General features: G+C 32.8%; 1 protein-coding gene across 1 annotated transcript; it reads right to left on the bottom strand.

Moving 5' to 3' along the window:
• Positions 1-5,835, bottom strand: LOC142230374 (uncharacterized). Its single transcript, XM_075301022.1, has 5 exons — positions 5,758-5,835; positions 5,646-5,693; positions 5,491-5,581; positions 760-851; positions 1-699 (listed from the first exon to the last, which is right to left on the bottom strand). Exons 1-5 carry the CDS (start codon positions 5,816-5,818, stop codon positions 662-664), a joined length of 330 nt encoding a protein of 109 aa, XP_075157137.1. The 5' UTR covers positions 5,819-5,835; the 3' UTR covers positions 1-661.
• Between the last annotated feature and the right edge of the window lie 13,040 nt (positions 5,836-18,875).

Here is an 18,875-nt window from a genome sequence, read left to right as displayed (position 1 = left end):
TTTGCAGAGCAATAGATACACTCAAAAAAAAAGTGAACCCTATATTTCACTAAAGCTGATTTAATTATATTTTAGTTCATGGAATTATTACGTTTTAATAAAGTTTCCATGAATTTAATAATTTTTTCCATACGTTAGTTAAAATAACTAAAATAGAGGAAAAAATTATACACAAATGAAGCATAAAGATTAACTTAATTCGGGTCTCCCACAAAATAGTTCAGAATTTCTTAAAATTTGTAAATTTTACCAGTAATGTGCCCATCATGAACTTTGTATGGTACTAAAGACATTTTTGCAATTATTAACTCCAATTTTTTCCTACAAACTTTGAAATTTTCTTTAACAAGTGAAAAAAATGATTTATGTCTAATAAATTTTCTTGAATTTGTCGAAAATTATTTACTTAGTTTTGTGAAATCGGCGTGACATGTGCGTTTCTAATACAGTTTAGTTAAAATTTTCTAAAATTAATATATTTTTTCTAAAACTAACTAAAATTTTCTTTCCTGGTGGGTTAACTGTTTTTTCAGTGTAGGAATTTATATTAAAGGGTATCTTGTAAAAAAATTGTAATTTAATTTGTTACTGAGTGTAGGTTACAGTTTTTACATTTTCACACAATAGGGAGATCTCCAATAGGGATATTTTTTCATCATTATTAGGTTTCCGAATCTATGGAGAAAATCATAGTAGTATCTAAAATTAGAAATTATGTTTATGATTATCAACTTTAATGTGGATTTTGTGTTTAAATACCTTCAGTGATCTCTTGTCCATTGGATATACAAAATAAATCATCACAATTAGGATATTCTTGATTATTGAAACAATTTTGACAGTTACATAGCCTAAGGATATAGGTGAAAATTTTTCAATATCAGTTATTGTGTTAGTCCGATATTGAAACAATATTTTATTCGAGCATTTTGTATAAAGGAAGATTAAGTTAATTAGTTGAGTTATTAACAAGTATCCCCGATCCAGACTTCCTGGCTGTCGACAAACGTTCCCCAAACACTTTAATTACATTTGTAACGGTTGATTTGGCAACTTTTAGCGATTTTGCCAGCTTTGCGTGCGGATTTCCGCGATGCGCGAGCAAAATTTTGATACGCTGCTTTTCTTGCTTGGACAGCATTTTGACAACTGAAGAGTGAATCCCAAAATCTAAATAGGAGCAACATTCTACACACACACACCTTCAAAATGAGGGGTGTTCAGGTTTTATTAAATGCAAAATTGAAAGAAATACGTCAAGTTTATATTGACCAAATTTTGACCGTATCACCCTTTATCGGGCGAATGATATATATGGGAGCTATATCTAAATCTGAACCGATTTCAATAAAATTTGGCACACATGACTATAGTACTAATGGTTCTTGTTGTGCAAAATATTAAGCAAATTAGGGTAAAACTCTGGCTTCTGGGGCCATATAAGTCCATATCGGGCGAAATATATACATGGGAGCTATATCTAAATCTGAACCGATTTTTTTTTGAGGGTGTACTTAGGCCACGTCTCATGTCGATAGCTTATTTCTTTGGGAAGTTAGCCCTTTCACTACCGAAATAAACGTAATGATAAAAACTTTTATTTTTCTACTGTTTTTACTTGTACTAACAGCATGTAGAACAAAATTGTCATTTTGAGATCCTACCTCAATTACTTCAAGAGCTATATGAGCTTGTTCTGAAAACTTGATTCTTGAATTGTGACCAAATGGTCTTACGAAAATAAGTGCTATTTAGCCTACAATATCTTTCAAAGTGTAAGAAAAAATACAAAAAATAACCCGTAAAAGTATCAACTATAGTTTTTGTATAAGTGTTAATTTACTAGAAACATACAGTAAAAAAAATTGTTTCAAATTTTCGTATTTTTCGTTTATTGTTAAAGAAATTTATAAAAATGTATTTTAGACCTCACCAATATGGACAATATTTAAAGCTTATTTAGATTAAAGCCTCTACTTTAAAATAACATCGAGAAATAAATCGAAACTAAGTGGGAAAATAGAATTTGGTGTCTTTTGCGAATGTCCTTCTAAGTGGACATCGGTAGTGAAAGGGTTAACGTGATTTCATCAGGCTGGCGGACGGATGGGTATCGCTAGATCGACTCATAATCTGAGACCAATATTTCGATACGATAGATGTGAGGGAAGATGGAATTACATCCTGTAAAAGAATCAACGTTTATCACAAAAAGTATATAATTTTCTTCCAAACAAACTTCCTTACAGCGAAAAGCAACTGCAAAACAATATTTGTTTGTATAAAATTTCGTTTGGGGGAAAGAAGTATTTTTTTTATACCCTACGCCACACTGTGGAACAGGGTATAATAAGTTAGTGCATATGTTTGCAACACCCAGAAGGAGACGAGATAGACACATGGTGTCTTTGGCAAAAATGCTCAGGGTGGATATAGCCATGCCCGTCTGTCCGTGAACACATTTTGTCATCAAAGTCTAGGTCGCAGTTTTAGTCCAATCAACTTCAAATTTGGCACAAGTATGTGTTTTGGCTCAGAATAGAACCCTATTGGTTTTGGAAGAAATCGGTTCAGATTTAGATATAGCTCCCATGTATATATTTCGCCCGATATGGACTTATATGGCCCCAGAAGCCAGAGTTTTACCGTAATTTGCTTAAAATTAACGCACAAGAAGAACAATTAGTACTATAGTCAAGTGTGCCAAATTTTATTGAAATCGGTTCAGATTTAGATATAGCTCCCATATATATCTTTCGCCCGATATGGATTAATACGGTCCCAGAAGCTAGAGTTTTACCCCAATTTGGTTGAAATTTTGCACTAAGAGTAAAATTAGTAGTATAGTCAAGTGTGCCAAATTTTATTGAAATCGGTTCAGATTTAGATATAACTCCCATATGCATCGTTCACCCAATTTACACTCATATGACCACAGTGGCCAATTTTTCGCTCCGATTTAATTGAAATTTTGCACAGGGAGTAGAATTAGCATTGTAGATATGCGTGCCAAATTTGGTTGAAATCGGATCAGAGTTAGATATAGCTCCCATATATATGTTTTTCTGATTTCGACAAAAATGGTCAAAATACCAACATTTTCCTTGTAAAATCGCCACTGCTTAGTCGAAAAGTTGTAAAAATGACTCTAATTTTCCTAAACTTCTAATACATATATATCGTGCGATAAATAATAAATAAACTTTTACGAAGTTTCCTTAAAATTGTTTCAGATTTAAATGTTTCCCATATTTATACCCTGCGCCACACTGTGGAACATGGTATTATAAGTTAGTGCATATGTTTGTAACACCCAGAAGGAGACGAGATAGACACATGGTGTCTTTGGCAATAATGCTCAGGGTGGGTCCCTGAGTCGATATAACCATGTCCGTCTGTCCGTCCGTCCGTCTGTCTGTGAACACATTTTTGTGATCAAAGTCTAGGTCGCAATTTAAGTCCAATCGCCTTCAAATTTGGGTCAGAATATAACCCTATTGATTTTGGAAGAAATCGGTTCAGATTTAGATATAGCTCCCATATATATCTTTCGCCCGATATGCACTAATATGGACCCAGCAGAGAGTTTTATACCGATTTGCTTAAAATTTTGTACAAACATAACACTTAGTCGTATAGTCAAGTGTGCAACATTTTATTGAAATCGGTTCAGATTTAGATATAGCTCCCATATATATCTTTCGCCCGATATGGATTTATATGGCCCCAGAAGCCAGATTTTTGGCCGAATTTGGTTGAAATTTTGCACTAGGAGTACAATTAGTAGTATAGTCAAGTGTGCAAAATTTGATTGAAATCGGTTCAGATTTTTATATAGCTCTCGTATATATCTTTCACCCGATATGGACTAATATGGTCCTAAAAGCCAGAGTTTTGGCCCAATTTGGTTGAAATTTTGCACAGGGAGTAGATTTAGCATTGTAGCTATGCGTGCCGAATTTGGTTGAAATCGATTCAGAGTTAGATATAGCTCCCATATATATCTTTCGCCCGATATGCACTTATATGGACCCAGAAGCCAGAGTTTTATCCCGATTAGCTTGAAATTTTGCACAAGGAGTACAATTGGTAATATAGTCATGTGTGCCAAATTTGATTGAAATCGGTTCAAATTTAGATATAGCTTCCATATATATTTTTCGCCCGATATGGACTTATATGGCCCCAGAAGCCAGAGTTCTGACCCAATTTGGTTGAAATTTTGCACTAGGAGTACAATTAGTAATATAGTCATGTGTGACAAATTTGATTGAAATCGGTTCAGATTTAGATATAGCTCCCATATATATGTTTTTCTGATTTCGACAAAAATGGTCAAAATACCAACATTTTCCTTGTTAAATCGCCACTGATCAGTCGAAAAGTTGTAAAAATGAATGAATTTTCCTAAACTTCTAATACATATATATCGAGCGATAAATCATAAATAATCTTGTTCGAAGTTTCCTTAAAATTGCTTCAGATTTAAATGTTTCCCATATTTTTTTTACTAAAATTGTTTTCCACCCTAGTGCATTAGCCAACTTAAATTTTGAGTCTATAGATTTTGTAAAATTCTATCAAATTCTGTCCAAATCGAGTGATATTTAAATGTATGTATTTGGGACAAACCTTTATATATAGCACCCAACTCATTTGACGGATGTGATATGGTATCGAAAATTTAGATCTACAGAGTGGTGCAGGGTATAATATAGTCGGCCCCGCCCGACTTTAGACTTTCCTTACTTGTTTTTACTAACATTGTGGTGCAGGGTATAATATAGACGGTCCCGCCCGACTTTAGGCTTTCCTTACTTGTTTTTTACTAACATTGTGATCCACCCTAGTGCATTAGCCGACTTAAATTTTGAGTCTATAGATTTTGTAGCAGTCTATCAAATTCTGTCTAGATCGAGTGATATTTAAATGTATGTATTCGGGACAAACCTTTATATATAGCCCACAACACATTTGACGGATGTGATATGGAATCGAAAATTTATATCTACAAAATTGTGCAGGGTATAATACAGTCGGCTTTTCTCACGTGTTTCAGTTAAAGTTAACCGGAGAAAAGATTTTTTAATTTTTCTTTCTGTTAACTGGCAGTTAAAGCCTAACGGAGCTACATGAAAATGGCCGTCACCCGTAAAAAACGTATTTGGAAACACTCAAATGGGAAGTCCATTCCCACCCGCCGTATAGCCCAAATATTTCTTCTGCTGATTACCACTTATTCCGATTGGGTCTTGCATTAGAAGTTACCATACAAGACACATATTTTCATCTCCTCAGTTATATCCCTCCGCCAAATCTATATAGAAGACTATGGAAATGCCCATTCTTCCGCGCTGAAACATGTATAGTTATGCGTGCATAGATAAATTTCAGGCATTTTGTTTTCAATGGCCCAATTATTTAAGTTCTTTAAAATTCATTGTCCAAAAAAGCTCCAATAATTATACACAAATCGATCATCATATTTACTCAATATTTCCATTGTCATTGCATGAATAGCGATATATATAGTTCCATGAAATCCAATTATTTGTTCGACATCGCGGTATTGGAGATTGCTCTATAATTTAGAAATTCTTTAATTTTATTTGGAATACAAAAAATTCAGATTAAATGAAACTTACGTGACTGCTTGAATTGTTGACAACTTTTGGAATATGGTATAAATTGATCTACAAATTAAGATATTTTATTTACAAAATAATAGATCGAAGTAATTATTGAAATTCTATTTACTGGAGGTTATAAGTGAAATAGCAAAACTGATGAAAATTGCAGTTTCGATTTGGAGAAACATTTTGCGAAATTGTTTAAGACTCAGCAGTGGAAAAACTGCTCGTATTTATACTGTTTGTAAATTTGCTCTAACTTCTAACTATTAGATTTACTCTACTCTACTCTGATTGATTTGCCAATGTTGTGTCAATATTCATTCTCATAAATGTCGACAACAATTGACATTCCTTTTGAAATTTATTGAGAAAAATAGCAAAGTAGTTTTGAAACAAATATGCAAGATTTAAAGTCGGGAGAAGCGGAATATACGAGTATGATACTCGAAACTTAAATGTGATCGCTAAAGCTTAAGACCTTCGATGTCATATGCTTGTAATTTACTTATAAGTATAAATATGAAATAAATAAATGTCAGGTTTAGATGGTAGAAATAAATTTTTTGACAAAATTTTCTATAGAAATAAAATTTCACAAAATTTTCTATAGAAATAAAATTTTGAAAAAATTTTCTATAGAAATAAAATTTTGACAAAATTTTCTCTAAAAATAAAATTTTGACAAAATTTTCTCTAAAAATAAAATTTTGACAAAATTTTCTATAGAAATACAATTTTGACAAAATTTTCTTAAAAAAACAAAATGTTGGCAAATCTTGTACAGAAAGAAAATTTTGACAAAAATTGCTATAGAAATAAAATTTGACAAAATTTTCTATAGAAATAAATTTTTTGATAAAATTTTCTATAGAAATAAAATTTTGAAAAAAAATCTATAGAAATAAAATTTTGAAAAAAAATCTATAGAAATAAAATTTTGACAAAATTTTCTATAGAAATAAAATTTTAACAAAATTTTCTATAGAAATAAATTTTTTGACAAAATTTTCTATAGAAATAAAATTTGACAAAATTTTATATAGAAATAAAATTTTGACAAAATTTTCTCTAAAAATAAAATTTTGACAAATGAATTTTTGACAAAATTTTCTATATAAATGAATTTTTGACAAAATTTTCTATAGAAATAAAATTGTGACAACATTTTCTATAGAAATAAAATTTTGACAAAATTTTCTATAGAAATAAAATTTGGAAAAAAAAATTCTATAGAAATAAAAGTTTGACTAAATTTTCTATAGAAATAAAATTTTGACAAAATTTTCCATAGAAATAAAATTTTGACAAAATTTTCCATAGAAATAAAATTTTGACAAATGAATTTTTGACAAAATTTTCTATATAAATGAATTTCTGACAAAATTTTCTATAGAAATAAAATCTTGACACAATTTTTTATAAAAATAAAGTTTTGACAAAATTAACTATAGAAATGAATTTTTGACAAAATTTTATGTAGAAGGAAAATTTTGAAAATTTTTACAAAATATTCTATAGAAATGATTTTTTGACACAATTTTCTACAGAAATAAAATTTTGTAAAAATGTTCCCAACTTTGGTAGATTATTTTTGGCTCGAGTGGCAACCGTGCTTGAGGAGCCTCTGTATGTTATTTAATTTTTTTTATTTATTTAAGCAAATACATATTTGATGCTTAACTTATACTACAACTAGTCTCTATTATGAAGAAGTGACTAGCCAATAGTTTATTTATTAACATCAGTAGATTTATTGAATTTAAAATATCCTAAGTCTCATATAGTCGAACAATTATTGTATTTTTTTCATTGGTACTGAGGTTTTCATATATTAAAGCGAGTTAATAAATCGTGTGGTGTGAAACAGCGCAATCTTCTATGTTGATTGGAAGTTTGGAGTAAATTTCGGGCTTCGCGATTAGTATGGTTCTGGAGGCGGATAAGATGATTTTCTGCAAATTTAGAGATTTCCTCTTTGATTGTGTTCATTTTTAAGTCTCGGTGGAGGTCACTATTTCGGACATATCATGGAGCGTTTACTGCGCTTCTTATCACTTTGTTTTGAAACCTTTGTATTTTTTCGATAGAACTGTTTGCCGCACATCCCCATAGCTGAATGCCATAAATCCATATTTGCTTTAATGCTTGTTTATATATTAAGAGTTTATTATCTGTGGAGAGGACTGAAATTTTTCCGATCAACCAACTTAGCTTGCGGTATTTAATATTTAGTTCTTCACACTTTTTATCAATATGAATTTTCCAATATAATTTTGAATCCAGTGTAAAACCAAGATATTTTGCTGAGTTCGAAAAAGGAACTTGTTCATTGCCTATTTTTAGGGATTTGTAACTTGAACCGATTTTCGCAAAGTCAACATGAACAGATTTGCTACTGTTGAGCTTTAGACCCCAGTCTTTTGTCCATTCGTGTACCTTGTTTAAAGACGCTTGAAGCTTATATACGGATACATTTGTATTTTTTCCAGAGGACATTAAAAATGTGTCATCAGCAAATGTTCCAATGAAACAATCTTCGTTAACAGGCATATCGTAAGTGTATAGTAGATACAGCAGTGGTCCAAGTATACTGCCCTGCGGAACCCCCGCATATATTGCATATAGATTAGTGAATTCATTATCATGGCATACTCTATAAAATCGATTACTCAGGTATGGGCCTAAAATCTCACAATAATTCTTTGGAAGTAATCTGTTGAGCTTTAGAAGGAGACCATCATGCCATACTCCATCAAAGGCTTTGGAAATGTCCAAGAATACAGCAGAGCAAACTTGTTTTTTCTCGAAGGCTTTTTCAATATTAACGGTGACTCTATGTACTTGTTCGATTGTCGAGTGCTTTTTCCTCAATCCACATTGATGATCCGGTATTTTATTTTTCAAAACAATAAATGATTCCAGTTATCTGGAAAAGGTTTTTCGAATAGCTTACCAATTACTAGAAGCAGAGATATTGGTCTGTATGAATTGGGATCGTGCGTGTTTTCCTCGGTTTTTGTATCATGACAACATCTGCAACTTTCCAGCAAGTTGGTATATATTTAATTTTTAGGACGGCGTTCATTATTGTGGTTAGACGCATAAATCAAGCCTCTGTATGTGCACTGAAAAAAAACATGCCCGATTTTTTGTTCTTACGGTAATGATTTTGGTATTTATTCGTTTGCTAAAGAAGAGGAGAATTCAATTAAGGATACCCTTAAGACACAATTCTCTTTTAAATTTGGGTATTGCGTACTTGATTCTAGGAAGCAAATTTAATTTTTTTTAACTTTGTTTCTTTTCTTTTTTTTTTTTTTTCTTTCTTTATTTATTTGCTTTCCCATGCACAAGACCACTTGAGTCTCATATTTCAGCATGAGAAGTTTAAAATCATAATGTACAATTAAATAAATATAATATAATTACAATATTAGGTTTCATGAAAATTTTTTTTTTTTTTTTTTTTAATTTAAAAAATTAATCAAAATAGATCTATAAGCAAATAACCTTAATATTTTATATTGAAAAACTGATTACAGACTGAAAAAAAAACACTATTAGAATTTAAGTTTGACAATTGTAAAAAGAGGAGAAAAATAACAACAATTAAAATAAGATTTGTTTCTTCATATGTAATTTAAAAACGTTTTAACGACAAATTTAATTGCAAAATGTTTCAAGTAAAAAACTTCTTAAAAAACGTGTTGAAAAACATATCCAATTTTGAACATTTTTTTGCTTTGTAGTCAAGATGCAAAAACACAACCAATTTAAAGACAATTGAATTAATTTTAAAGAATTGCTCTAAGACCCCATAAAGTATATATATTCTGGGTCGTGGTTAAATTCTGAGTCTATCTAAGCATGTCCGTCCGTCCGTCTGTTGAAATCACGCTAACTTCCAAATGAAACAAGCTATCGACTTGAAATTTGTCACAAGTAGTTGTTATTGATGTAGGTCGGATGGTATTGCAAATGGGCCATATCGGTCCACTTTTACGTATAGCCCCCATACCAAAGGACCCCCAAATTTGGCTTGCGAATCCTCTTTAGAGAAGAAAATTTCATCCGATCCGGCTGAAATTGGGTACATAGTGTCAGCATATGATCTCTAACAATTATGCAAAAATTGGTCCACATCGGTTCGTAATTATATATAGCCCCCATATAAACCGATCCCCCGATTTGGCTTGCGGAGCCTCTAAGAGAAGCAAATTTCATCCGATCCGGCTGAAATTTGGTACATGGTGTTATTATATAGTCTCTAATGACCATGCAAAAATTGGTCAACATCGGTCCATAATTATATATAGCCGCAATATAAACCGATCACCAGATTTGGCCTCCGGAGCCTCTTGGAAGACCAAAACTCATCTGATTCAGTTGAAATTTGGAACGTGGTGTTAATATATGGCCTCAAACACCCATGCAAAAATTGTTCGAAATAGGTTTATAATTATATATAGCCCCCACTTAAACCAATCCCCAGATTTGACCTCCGGAGCACCTTGGAAGAGCAAAATCATATCAGTCCATAATTATATAGAGCCCCCATATAAACCGATCCCCAGATTTGACCTCCGGTGCCTTTTGGAGAAGCAAAATCCGATCTGATTGAAATTTGGTACGTGGTGGTAGTATATGATATTTAACAACCATGCCAAAAGTGGTCCATATCATTTCATATCGATTTCATGCGAGTCAGTTGAAATTTGGTACATTGTGCTAGTATATGGCCGTTAACAACCATGCCTAACTATGTCCATATCGGTCTATAGTTATATATAGCCCTCAGATAAATCGATCCCCAATCACATAAAAAATTGGTCCATATCAAGTTCATAATTGTAGCCCCCATATAAGCGATCCCCATATTTCAATTCTGGTTCTCCACGTACCGCGCAAAAGTCCATATCGATTCGTAATTATTTGTAGACTTACCTATACATACCTTTTTTGTCTAATATATACCACCTATGGACTAACTCACAATTTAGGAAACGATGTTTAGAAGTTTTAAGATACCACAACCCAAATAATTCGATTGTGGATGACAGTCTTTCGTAGAAGTTTCTACGCAATCCATGGAGGGTACATAAGATTCGGCCTGACCGAACTTACGGCCGTATATACTTGTTTTTGTTACAGTTGAAGTTTTCTTCTGGGAGTGCGAACGTGCAAATAAGAGTTGAAAACCCTTACGGCTCACGAGCGAGTCACGACATTTTTGTGTCACGTGCACACCTCTACTTTAGACCCCATAAGAGTCGATTTAGCGATGTCCGTCTGCCTGTGGAAATCACGCTAACTTCCGAAAGAAACAAGCTATCGGCTTGAGTCACAGCAAATTCGTGTCACGTGCACACCCCTTTCTCACACTCCATAAAAGTCGTTGGTAGAGTCGATTTAGCGATGTCCGTCCGTCCGTCTGCCTGTGGAAATCACGCAAACATCCGAGAGAAACAAGCTATTGGCTTGAAACTTGGCACAAGTAGTTGTTATTGATGGAGGTCGAATGGTATCGGACAACTCTCCCCAGATTTTACTTTCGTAGCCTTTGTGAGGGACAAACTCCATACGGTTGAAATTTGCTACGGGGTGTTAGTCTATGGCCTCTAACAACCGCTAAAAATTGGTCGATATCGGTCGTCTCTCATATAAATCGATTTTCGAATTTGATTTCCGGAGGCTCCTGGAGGCCATAAAACTGAAATTTTGTAGATCGGTTTTATGGCTTCACATGTAATTTTGAACGATTTGACGAGCTCTTCTACCCTTTGACACGAAATCAATCGATCAAGTGCGGCATCTTCAACGGTACTAGTAGTTCGTTGCCTTCCATATCACAATCACTGGAGTGTAAACCCTATGCAGTTTACCCTCCGGGCAAATGAGACATGTTGAAATTTAAAGTTAGAGTCATGAATATAGTTTCAGTATTGTCTGGTGCATATATCCCTAATTCGAACTCGGCTATAAAAAGGGGTCCCTTGTTATTGTGCTAATTATGGAAACGGGCAGCACTCAGCGATAAGAGAGAAGTTCACCACTGTGATATCACAATGGACTGAATAGTCTAAGTGAGCCTAAAATATCGGGCTGCCACTATACCTAACCTAACATCCCAAACTACTCCATCTGTTGTCAATCCCGTCATTACTAATTTACGCTCTTATATTTCCCATAACTCATCTTCTGCGATTAAATATTTCCATTTCATATGATTCTGTTAAAGACATTCTCAATTGGTTTCTTCCATCCTTTTTTGCCTTATTAAATCCTTTTGTTGGGAAAAAGAAAAAAATTATTTTCACTTTATGAGTATCATTCGTTTGCGCTTCATTTCAATTGAAGACACAAAAATACTCGATTGTATACGAATTTATTGCTGGAATTCTATGGATAAAAATAGACTAAGAGAAGTAGTGCGAAAAATAAGGTGTCATCATAGTATACTTGAACAATTGAGAAGAATAAATTGCGTTTTATGTTCGTCGAAGAGGTGAAATTAAGGGTAGGGGGAAAAGACATACTTGAACTGTTAAGAAGCTTGAAAAAATTTATTGGAATAGAAAAGAATTTTTATAAAAAAAAAAATTGATATAAATATATCCCATAGTAGATACAAGCTCTTGAACTGAATTCGTTAGAACTGAAAGATTGAAGAACGATTGGCAACGATTAATGGATGAGCTATAATGTCTATTAATTTTCTGCTTATATAATCACAGAAAAAAATTTCACGGAAATTTTTCCAATTAAAATTTTAATTGAGTTTTAAAAAATATTCAATTAAAAATTTAATTGATTCAACAAATTTTTTAATTGAAACAAAAATCAATCACAAAAATTAATAGTATCAATTAATTTTTTAATTGGGTCAATTAATTTTTTAATTGACCTTCAATTATTTTTATACCCTCCACCATAGGATGGGGGTATATTAACTTTGTCATTCCGTTTGTAACACATCGAAATATTGCTCTAAGACCCCATAAAGTATATATATTCTGGGTCGTGGTGAAATTCTGAGTCGATCTAAGCATGTCCGTCCGTCTGTCCGTCTGTCCGGCTGTCCGTCCGTCTGTCCGGCTGTCCGTCCGTCTGTGGAAATCACGCTAACTTCCGAACGAAACAAGCTATCGACTTGAAACTTGGCACAAGTAGTTGTTATTGATGTAGGTCGGATGGTATTGAAAATGGGCCATATCGGACCACGTTTACGTATAGCCCCCATATAAACCGATCCCCAAATTTGGCTTGGGGAGCCTCCCGGAGCAGCAAAATTCATCCGATCCGGTTGAAATTTGGTACGTGGTCTTAGTATACGGTCTCTAACAACCATGCAAAAATTGGTGCATATCGGTCCATAAATATATATAGCCCCCATATAAACCGATCCCCAGATGTGACCTCCGGAGACTTTTGGAGGGGCAAAATTCATCCGATCCGGTTGAAATTTGGTACCTGATGTTAGTATACGGCCTCTAACAACCATGCAAAAATTGGTTCATATCGGTCTATAATTATATATAGCTCCCATATAAACCGATCCCCAGATTTGACCACCGGAGCCTCTTGGAGGAGCAAAATTCATCCGATCCGGTTGAAATTTAGTATGTGGTCTTAGTATACGGTTTTTAACAACCATGCAAAAATTGGTCCATATCGGTCCATAATTATTTATAGCCCCCATATAAACCGATCCCCAGATTTGACCTCCGGAGCCTCTTGGAGGGGCAAAATTCATCCGATCTGGTTGAAATTTGGTACCTGATGTTAGTTTACGGCCTCTAATAACCATGCAAAAATTGGTCCATATCGGTCCATAATTATATATAGCCCCCATATAAACCGATCCCCAGATTTGACCTCCGGAGCCTCTTGGAAGAGCAAAATTCATCCGATCCAGTTGTAATTTGGTACATGGTGTTAGTATATGGTCTCTAACAATCATGCAAAAATTGGTCCATATCGGTCCATAATTATATATAGTTCCCATATAAACCGTCCCCAGATTTGACGTCCGGAACCTCTTGGAGGAGCAAAAGTCATCCGATACGGTTGAAATTTGGTACATTTTGTCAATATATGGCCTCTAACAGCCATGTAAAAATTGGTCCATATCGGTCTTTAGTTATATATAGCCGATGACTTATTACACAAAAATTGGTCCATATCGCCAAAAACAATCTACCAAAACTTTATTTCCATAGAAAATTTTGTCAAATTTTATTACTATAGAAAGTTTTGTCAAAATTTCATTTCTATAGAAAGTTTTGTCAAAAGTTTATTTCTATACAAATGTTTGTCAAAATTTTATTTCCATAGAAAATTTTGTCAAAATTTTATTTCTATAGAAAATTTTGTAATCTACCAAAACTTTATTTCTATAGAAATGTTTGTCAAAATTTTATTTCTATAGAAAATTTTGTAAAAAATTTATTTCTGTAGAAAATTTTGTCAACATTTTATTTCTATACAAAATTTTGTCAAAATTTCATTTCTATACAAAATTTTGTCAACATTTTATTTCTATAGAAATTTTTGTCAAAATTGTATTGCTATAGAAAATTTTGTCAACATTTTAATTCCATAGAAAATTTTGTCAACATTTTATTTCTATAGAAAATTTTGTCAAGTTTTTATTTCTATAGAAAATTTTGTCAAGGTTTCATTTCTATAGAAAATTTTGTCAAAATTTTATTTCTATAGAAAATTTTGTCAAACTAGATTATATACGTATTTAATCGGCCTTTTTTTGTTTAATATATACCCCGTATGGGCTAACTTACAATTTAGAAGACAGTGTTAAAAAGTTTTACGATACCTTGCCATCGGCAAGTGTTATCGCAACCCAAGTAATTCGGTTGTGGATGACAGCCTTTAGTAGAAGTTCCTACGCAATCCATGGTGGAGGGTACATAAGATTCGGCCTGGCCGAACTTACGGCCGTATATACTTGTTCTTCTTAAATTCCATGCCTTTTTCTAGTTAATGAACTATTCCTAACTGCTTTAAGTTTAGGATTTTTTTTACTGAAGCAAGTAAATTTTATCATTTTAAACAAAAATTTAACTTAATGGAAATAAATTGGCTAAACTAAATTGATGAACATTTTTTCCTTTAGTTCCGAAGGCACTTTTTTCTTGGTGTGGCAACTCTTAGTCTTCGCAAAAGATTTAATACTATCATGTATTTTGTTTGCATTTGGTCTGATCTTCTTGTTCTTCATTGTATTATATTACGAGGGCAGTTCGGAAACTTCTTAGCATAACACAAAAAGCGTTTTAAGTGTTTTGGAAACTTCCATCTCTGTTATGAACACATGTTAAATTTTGTTTCTATCTGACAACTCCTTCATATAGAAACAGGTGTTCCAAAAAGATGCATCCGCAATTTTTTTGACAATGGAAAAATTAGAAATCCGTGCTGTCATTAAATATTTACATAAAAGAATGTTTATCGGGACAAGAAATTCATAACGATATGGTGAATATGTTAGGTGAAAGTGCTCCTTCATATGCAACAGTAAAAAATTGGCTTGATGAGACATGGATCCACCACTATACTCCAGAGACAAAAGAACAATCCAAACAATAGACTAAAGCTGGAGGAAGTGCCCCAAAGAAGGCAAAAACAATTCAATCGGCTGGTAAGGTTATGGCTACGGTGTTTTGGGACTTCAAAAGTATTTTATTGTTTGACTATCTGCAAAAGGGTAAAACAATAAATTCAGAGTACTTACTATTGCAACCTTTTGGATCAATTAAATGAACAAATTCGCTAAAAACTTCCTGGCTTACAACACAAAAAAATAATTTTTCATCAAGACAACGCACCAGTACACAAGAGTGTTTTAACAATGGCTAAAATCATTGTTAAAACACTCTTGAGTCGATCTAGCCCTTGGTGTCCGTCCGTTCGTCCGTCTGTCCATGTATTTGTTGTTCACAGGATTCCGTTCGCAATTATTAACCGATTTTGATGAAATTTGGTACAGGGAGTTTTTTGAGCACAAGGACGAATGCTATTGAATTTGGAAGAAATCGGATCAAATTTAGATATAGCTCCCATATATATATGCATCGCCCCATTTCGACAAATGGGGTTACGTTGCGCTTTTTTACAAACGGATCGTCACCAAATTTAGCAAAAAATAATATTTTCCATCGCTCTTCAATTCTGCAAATTTTCATCCAAATCGGTTCAGATTTAGATATAGCTCTCATATATCGATGCCCCGCCGGAGTAATTCCATCAGGTCCGGGGGATTTGAATGGTCCAAAGCTATTTAACGCCCATCTTATTCTAGATTCCGATACAATTTCCTCGACAGGAAACGACCGCTGAGCAACTGTGGCACCGCCAGAACATGGTTCAACCGTCTGATTTCCAGGAAAATGTGTGTCCAATAGTACGTCCAGCGTCTCCTCACTGGACGTTGTATAATTGCCCTACGATTTTTTAATGAAAACTGGAGCGGAGTTGGTGGATTCTCAATACTGCTGCTGTATTCATTCTTATTTATTTGTCAAAATATCACAAAATTTCTTAATTCACATCCAAAACAAAAAATTTTGTCTTTACTTTAAAAAAATTTGGTATTGATTCCGAGCCAAAAAAGCGGAGAATACAAGTAAGGATACTTTTAAGACACAATTCTCTTTTAAATTTAGGTTTTGTGTACTTGCTTCTAGGAAGCAAATTTTAATTTTTCGCTTTCTCAGCTTTTTTTCTTCATATGCTATCAAAGTCCTTTAAAAACGACTTAACGACAACTTTATTTTCCAAATTAGGACTCGACTTCCAGTAGAAATTATGCTATGTTTGAAGTAAAAAACTTCTTTAAAACAAAGTTTTGAAAAACGTGTCCTATATTTAAACGATTTTTTGCTTTGTAGTCAAGATGCAAAAAGACAACAAATTTAAAGACAATTCCATTAAATTTAAAGAATTTTTCTGAATTATTAAAGTCAAGTTGACCTTAGCCTATAAATTTTTTCTTTAATGTTTAGATACCCATTTTTAAGTCAAATCACTTAATTATAAGAACAATACGACTTCATTGAAAAGTTTATCGACTTTTGGACAAGGAAAATAACTTTACATTAGAGAAATGTGTCTTCTATGCTAAGCAAAATTTTTATTCGTATTTTAAAGACATGAAATCTTTGACCTCACGACAATATTTTTTTCAGTGTGGACATCCATCCTATGACAAGCCCATGTTAAATTCATTGCTTCTGCGCCAATTTTGCAACCCACCACCATAGGATGGTGATGTGTGGTATAAGAACATAGAAAGGCACAACTATAAAAGTACTTACAAACATGTCCGCCCAAAGATGTTCTTTATTTTAACTACACAGGAAGTTCTTTTAATTCAAGTTCTCATAACTCGCTTTTTCCATATTTAAATTTTTTCAAGTAGGTTAAAAACTGGATAAGAAATGGTGCAAGTTATTTAAATTTTCTGAAAAAAATGCTAAATCCATTCTAGAAATATTGTGTAACCTCAAAAAAATTTTACTTGGATCCAAAGATTTTGACCTTCCCTTAAGGATTTTGGTATTGATTCCAATGCGACTTCTTAAAAAAAGAAATTTTGACCTTCCCTTAAGGATTTTGGTATTGATTCCGATGCGACTTCTTAAAAAAAAAGAAATTTTTTTGCGATCTATCTGGCTTTAAATCTAAAATAAATAAAATTAAAATTAGGATACAAATTTCATTTCTCCAATTTTCATTCTCTTTTCGCGATATATTATTAAAGTTATTCACGTACAAACAAATGCCAGTTTAAAAATCCAAATTATAACGGATACTCGAAAATAAATGTGGTAAATCCCCCCCCAAAAAAAAAAAAAATCATAGCCTAACCCGTTCACAACAAATGTTCCCTACCAAGACATTTGCATCTTGACGCTCACTTCATACAGGTATATCTGCACACAAAAAAGTTTTTTCTGATTCAATCACGAAATTAGTTGATCCAATTAATTTGTAATTGAAATGTCTTCAATCACAGAAATGATATTATCAATTAAAAAACTAATTGAAGGTCAATTAAAAAGTTAATTGATCCAATTAAAAAATTAATTGATACTATTATTTTTGTGATTGATTTTTGTTTCAATTAAAAAAAATTGTTGAATCAATTAAATTTTTAATTGAATATTTTTTAAAACTCAATTAAAATTTTAATTGGAAAAAATTTCGTGAAATTTTTTTGTGTGTGGTATAAAGCTGCCGGCCCTGGAATTTCCCCCCCTATGTGGTAGAAGCATTTTCACTCATATATGTTTTTGAATTTATCAGCGGGTTTGCATAAACTTCTACACACACACACAAAAAAAAATCTGATTCAATCACGAAATTAATTGATCCAATTAATTTTTAATTGAAATGTCTTCAATCACAGAAATGATAGTATCAATTAAAAAATTAATTGAAGGTCAATTAAAAAATTAATTGATTCAATTAAAAAATTAATTGATACTATTAATTTTCGTGATTGATTTTTGTTTCAATTAAAAAATTTGTTGATTCAATTAAATTTTTAATTGAATATTTTTTAAAACTCAATTAAAATTTTAATTGGAAAATTTTTCGTGAAATTTTTTGCTGTGCAGCTATCTCCCGAAAAGATGGGCGCAGCATATTGGAAATTTGCTGGGCTATTTTCCCTCACTATCTGCCTCTAGGGAAAGCCCTTCCAGATTACTGTTCGGTAGCCCCAAAAGGCTTACACCCCAGCTTCCAAATTCACAAAGAATGTAAACAGTGCTTAAATTTTTATGTAGTTAACATGTAACACTTTTAGCAAAGCATTACCTTTCCCTCGCGGATGATTCATACTTTCGCCTTCAGGTATTCCCTGATTTCTGCAACGCAATTGCCCTTCTTCATATCAGATCGCCTGTTATGTCTTCAAATTGTAGCGAGCCTACAATCTTATCGCCAAAAATATCCAAAGTATCTTGAAAATCTTGATGTTCACCACAACAAAAGATACACTAATCGTATTAAATCGAACAATTACCATCAATTGAAGGCAATTTATGTCGATGTTCCAGAGGCAAAAGCAAATGAGGCAGTCGTCGTATGGGTTGTTTTTTTTTGTGTGTGCATAAAGATGGGGAAAAAATCTTTTCTTCTTTCACCCAAAGCAAAGATGAAATCTTTGAGCGAGAGCAAACACATCAGTCTTTGCCATTCATCCAGTTGTCAGGCCAT

The sequence above is a fragment of the Haematobia irritans genome, chromosome 3, assembly GCF_050003625.1.
Source record: "Haematobia irritans isolate KBUSLIRL chromosome 3, ASM5000362v1, whole genome shotgun sequence".
NCBI classification, from domain to species: domain Eukaryota; kingdom Metazoa; phylum Arthropoda; class Insecta; order Diptera; family Muscidae; genus Haematobia; species Haematobia irritans.
The sequence above is the reverse complement of the archived record's forward strand: the minus strand, read 5'-3'. Positions and strand labels throughout refer to the sequence as shown.

Excerpts from the sequence above, each read along its gene's own strand:
- LOC142230374 (XM_075301022.1), bottom strand. The coding sequence starts at position 5,818 with ATGTTTCTCCAAATCGAAACTGCAATTTTCATCAGTTTTGCTATTTCA. Across the intron at positions 852-5,490 it reads AATGACAATGGAAATATTGA|GCTATGTAACTGTCAAAATT; the intron begins GTAAATATGATG and ends CTATATCCTTAG. Across the intron at positions 700-759 it reads TGGACAAGAGATCACTGAAG|ATACTACTATGATTTTCTCC; the intron begins GTATTTAAACAC and ends TTCTAATTTTAG.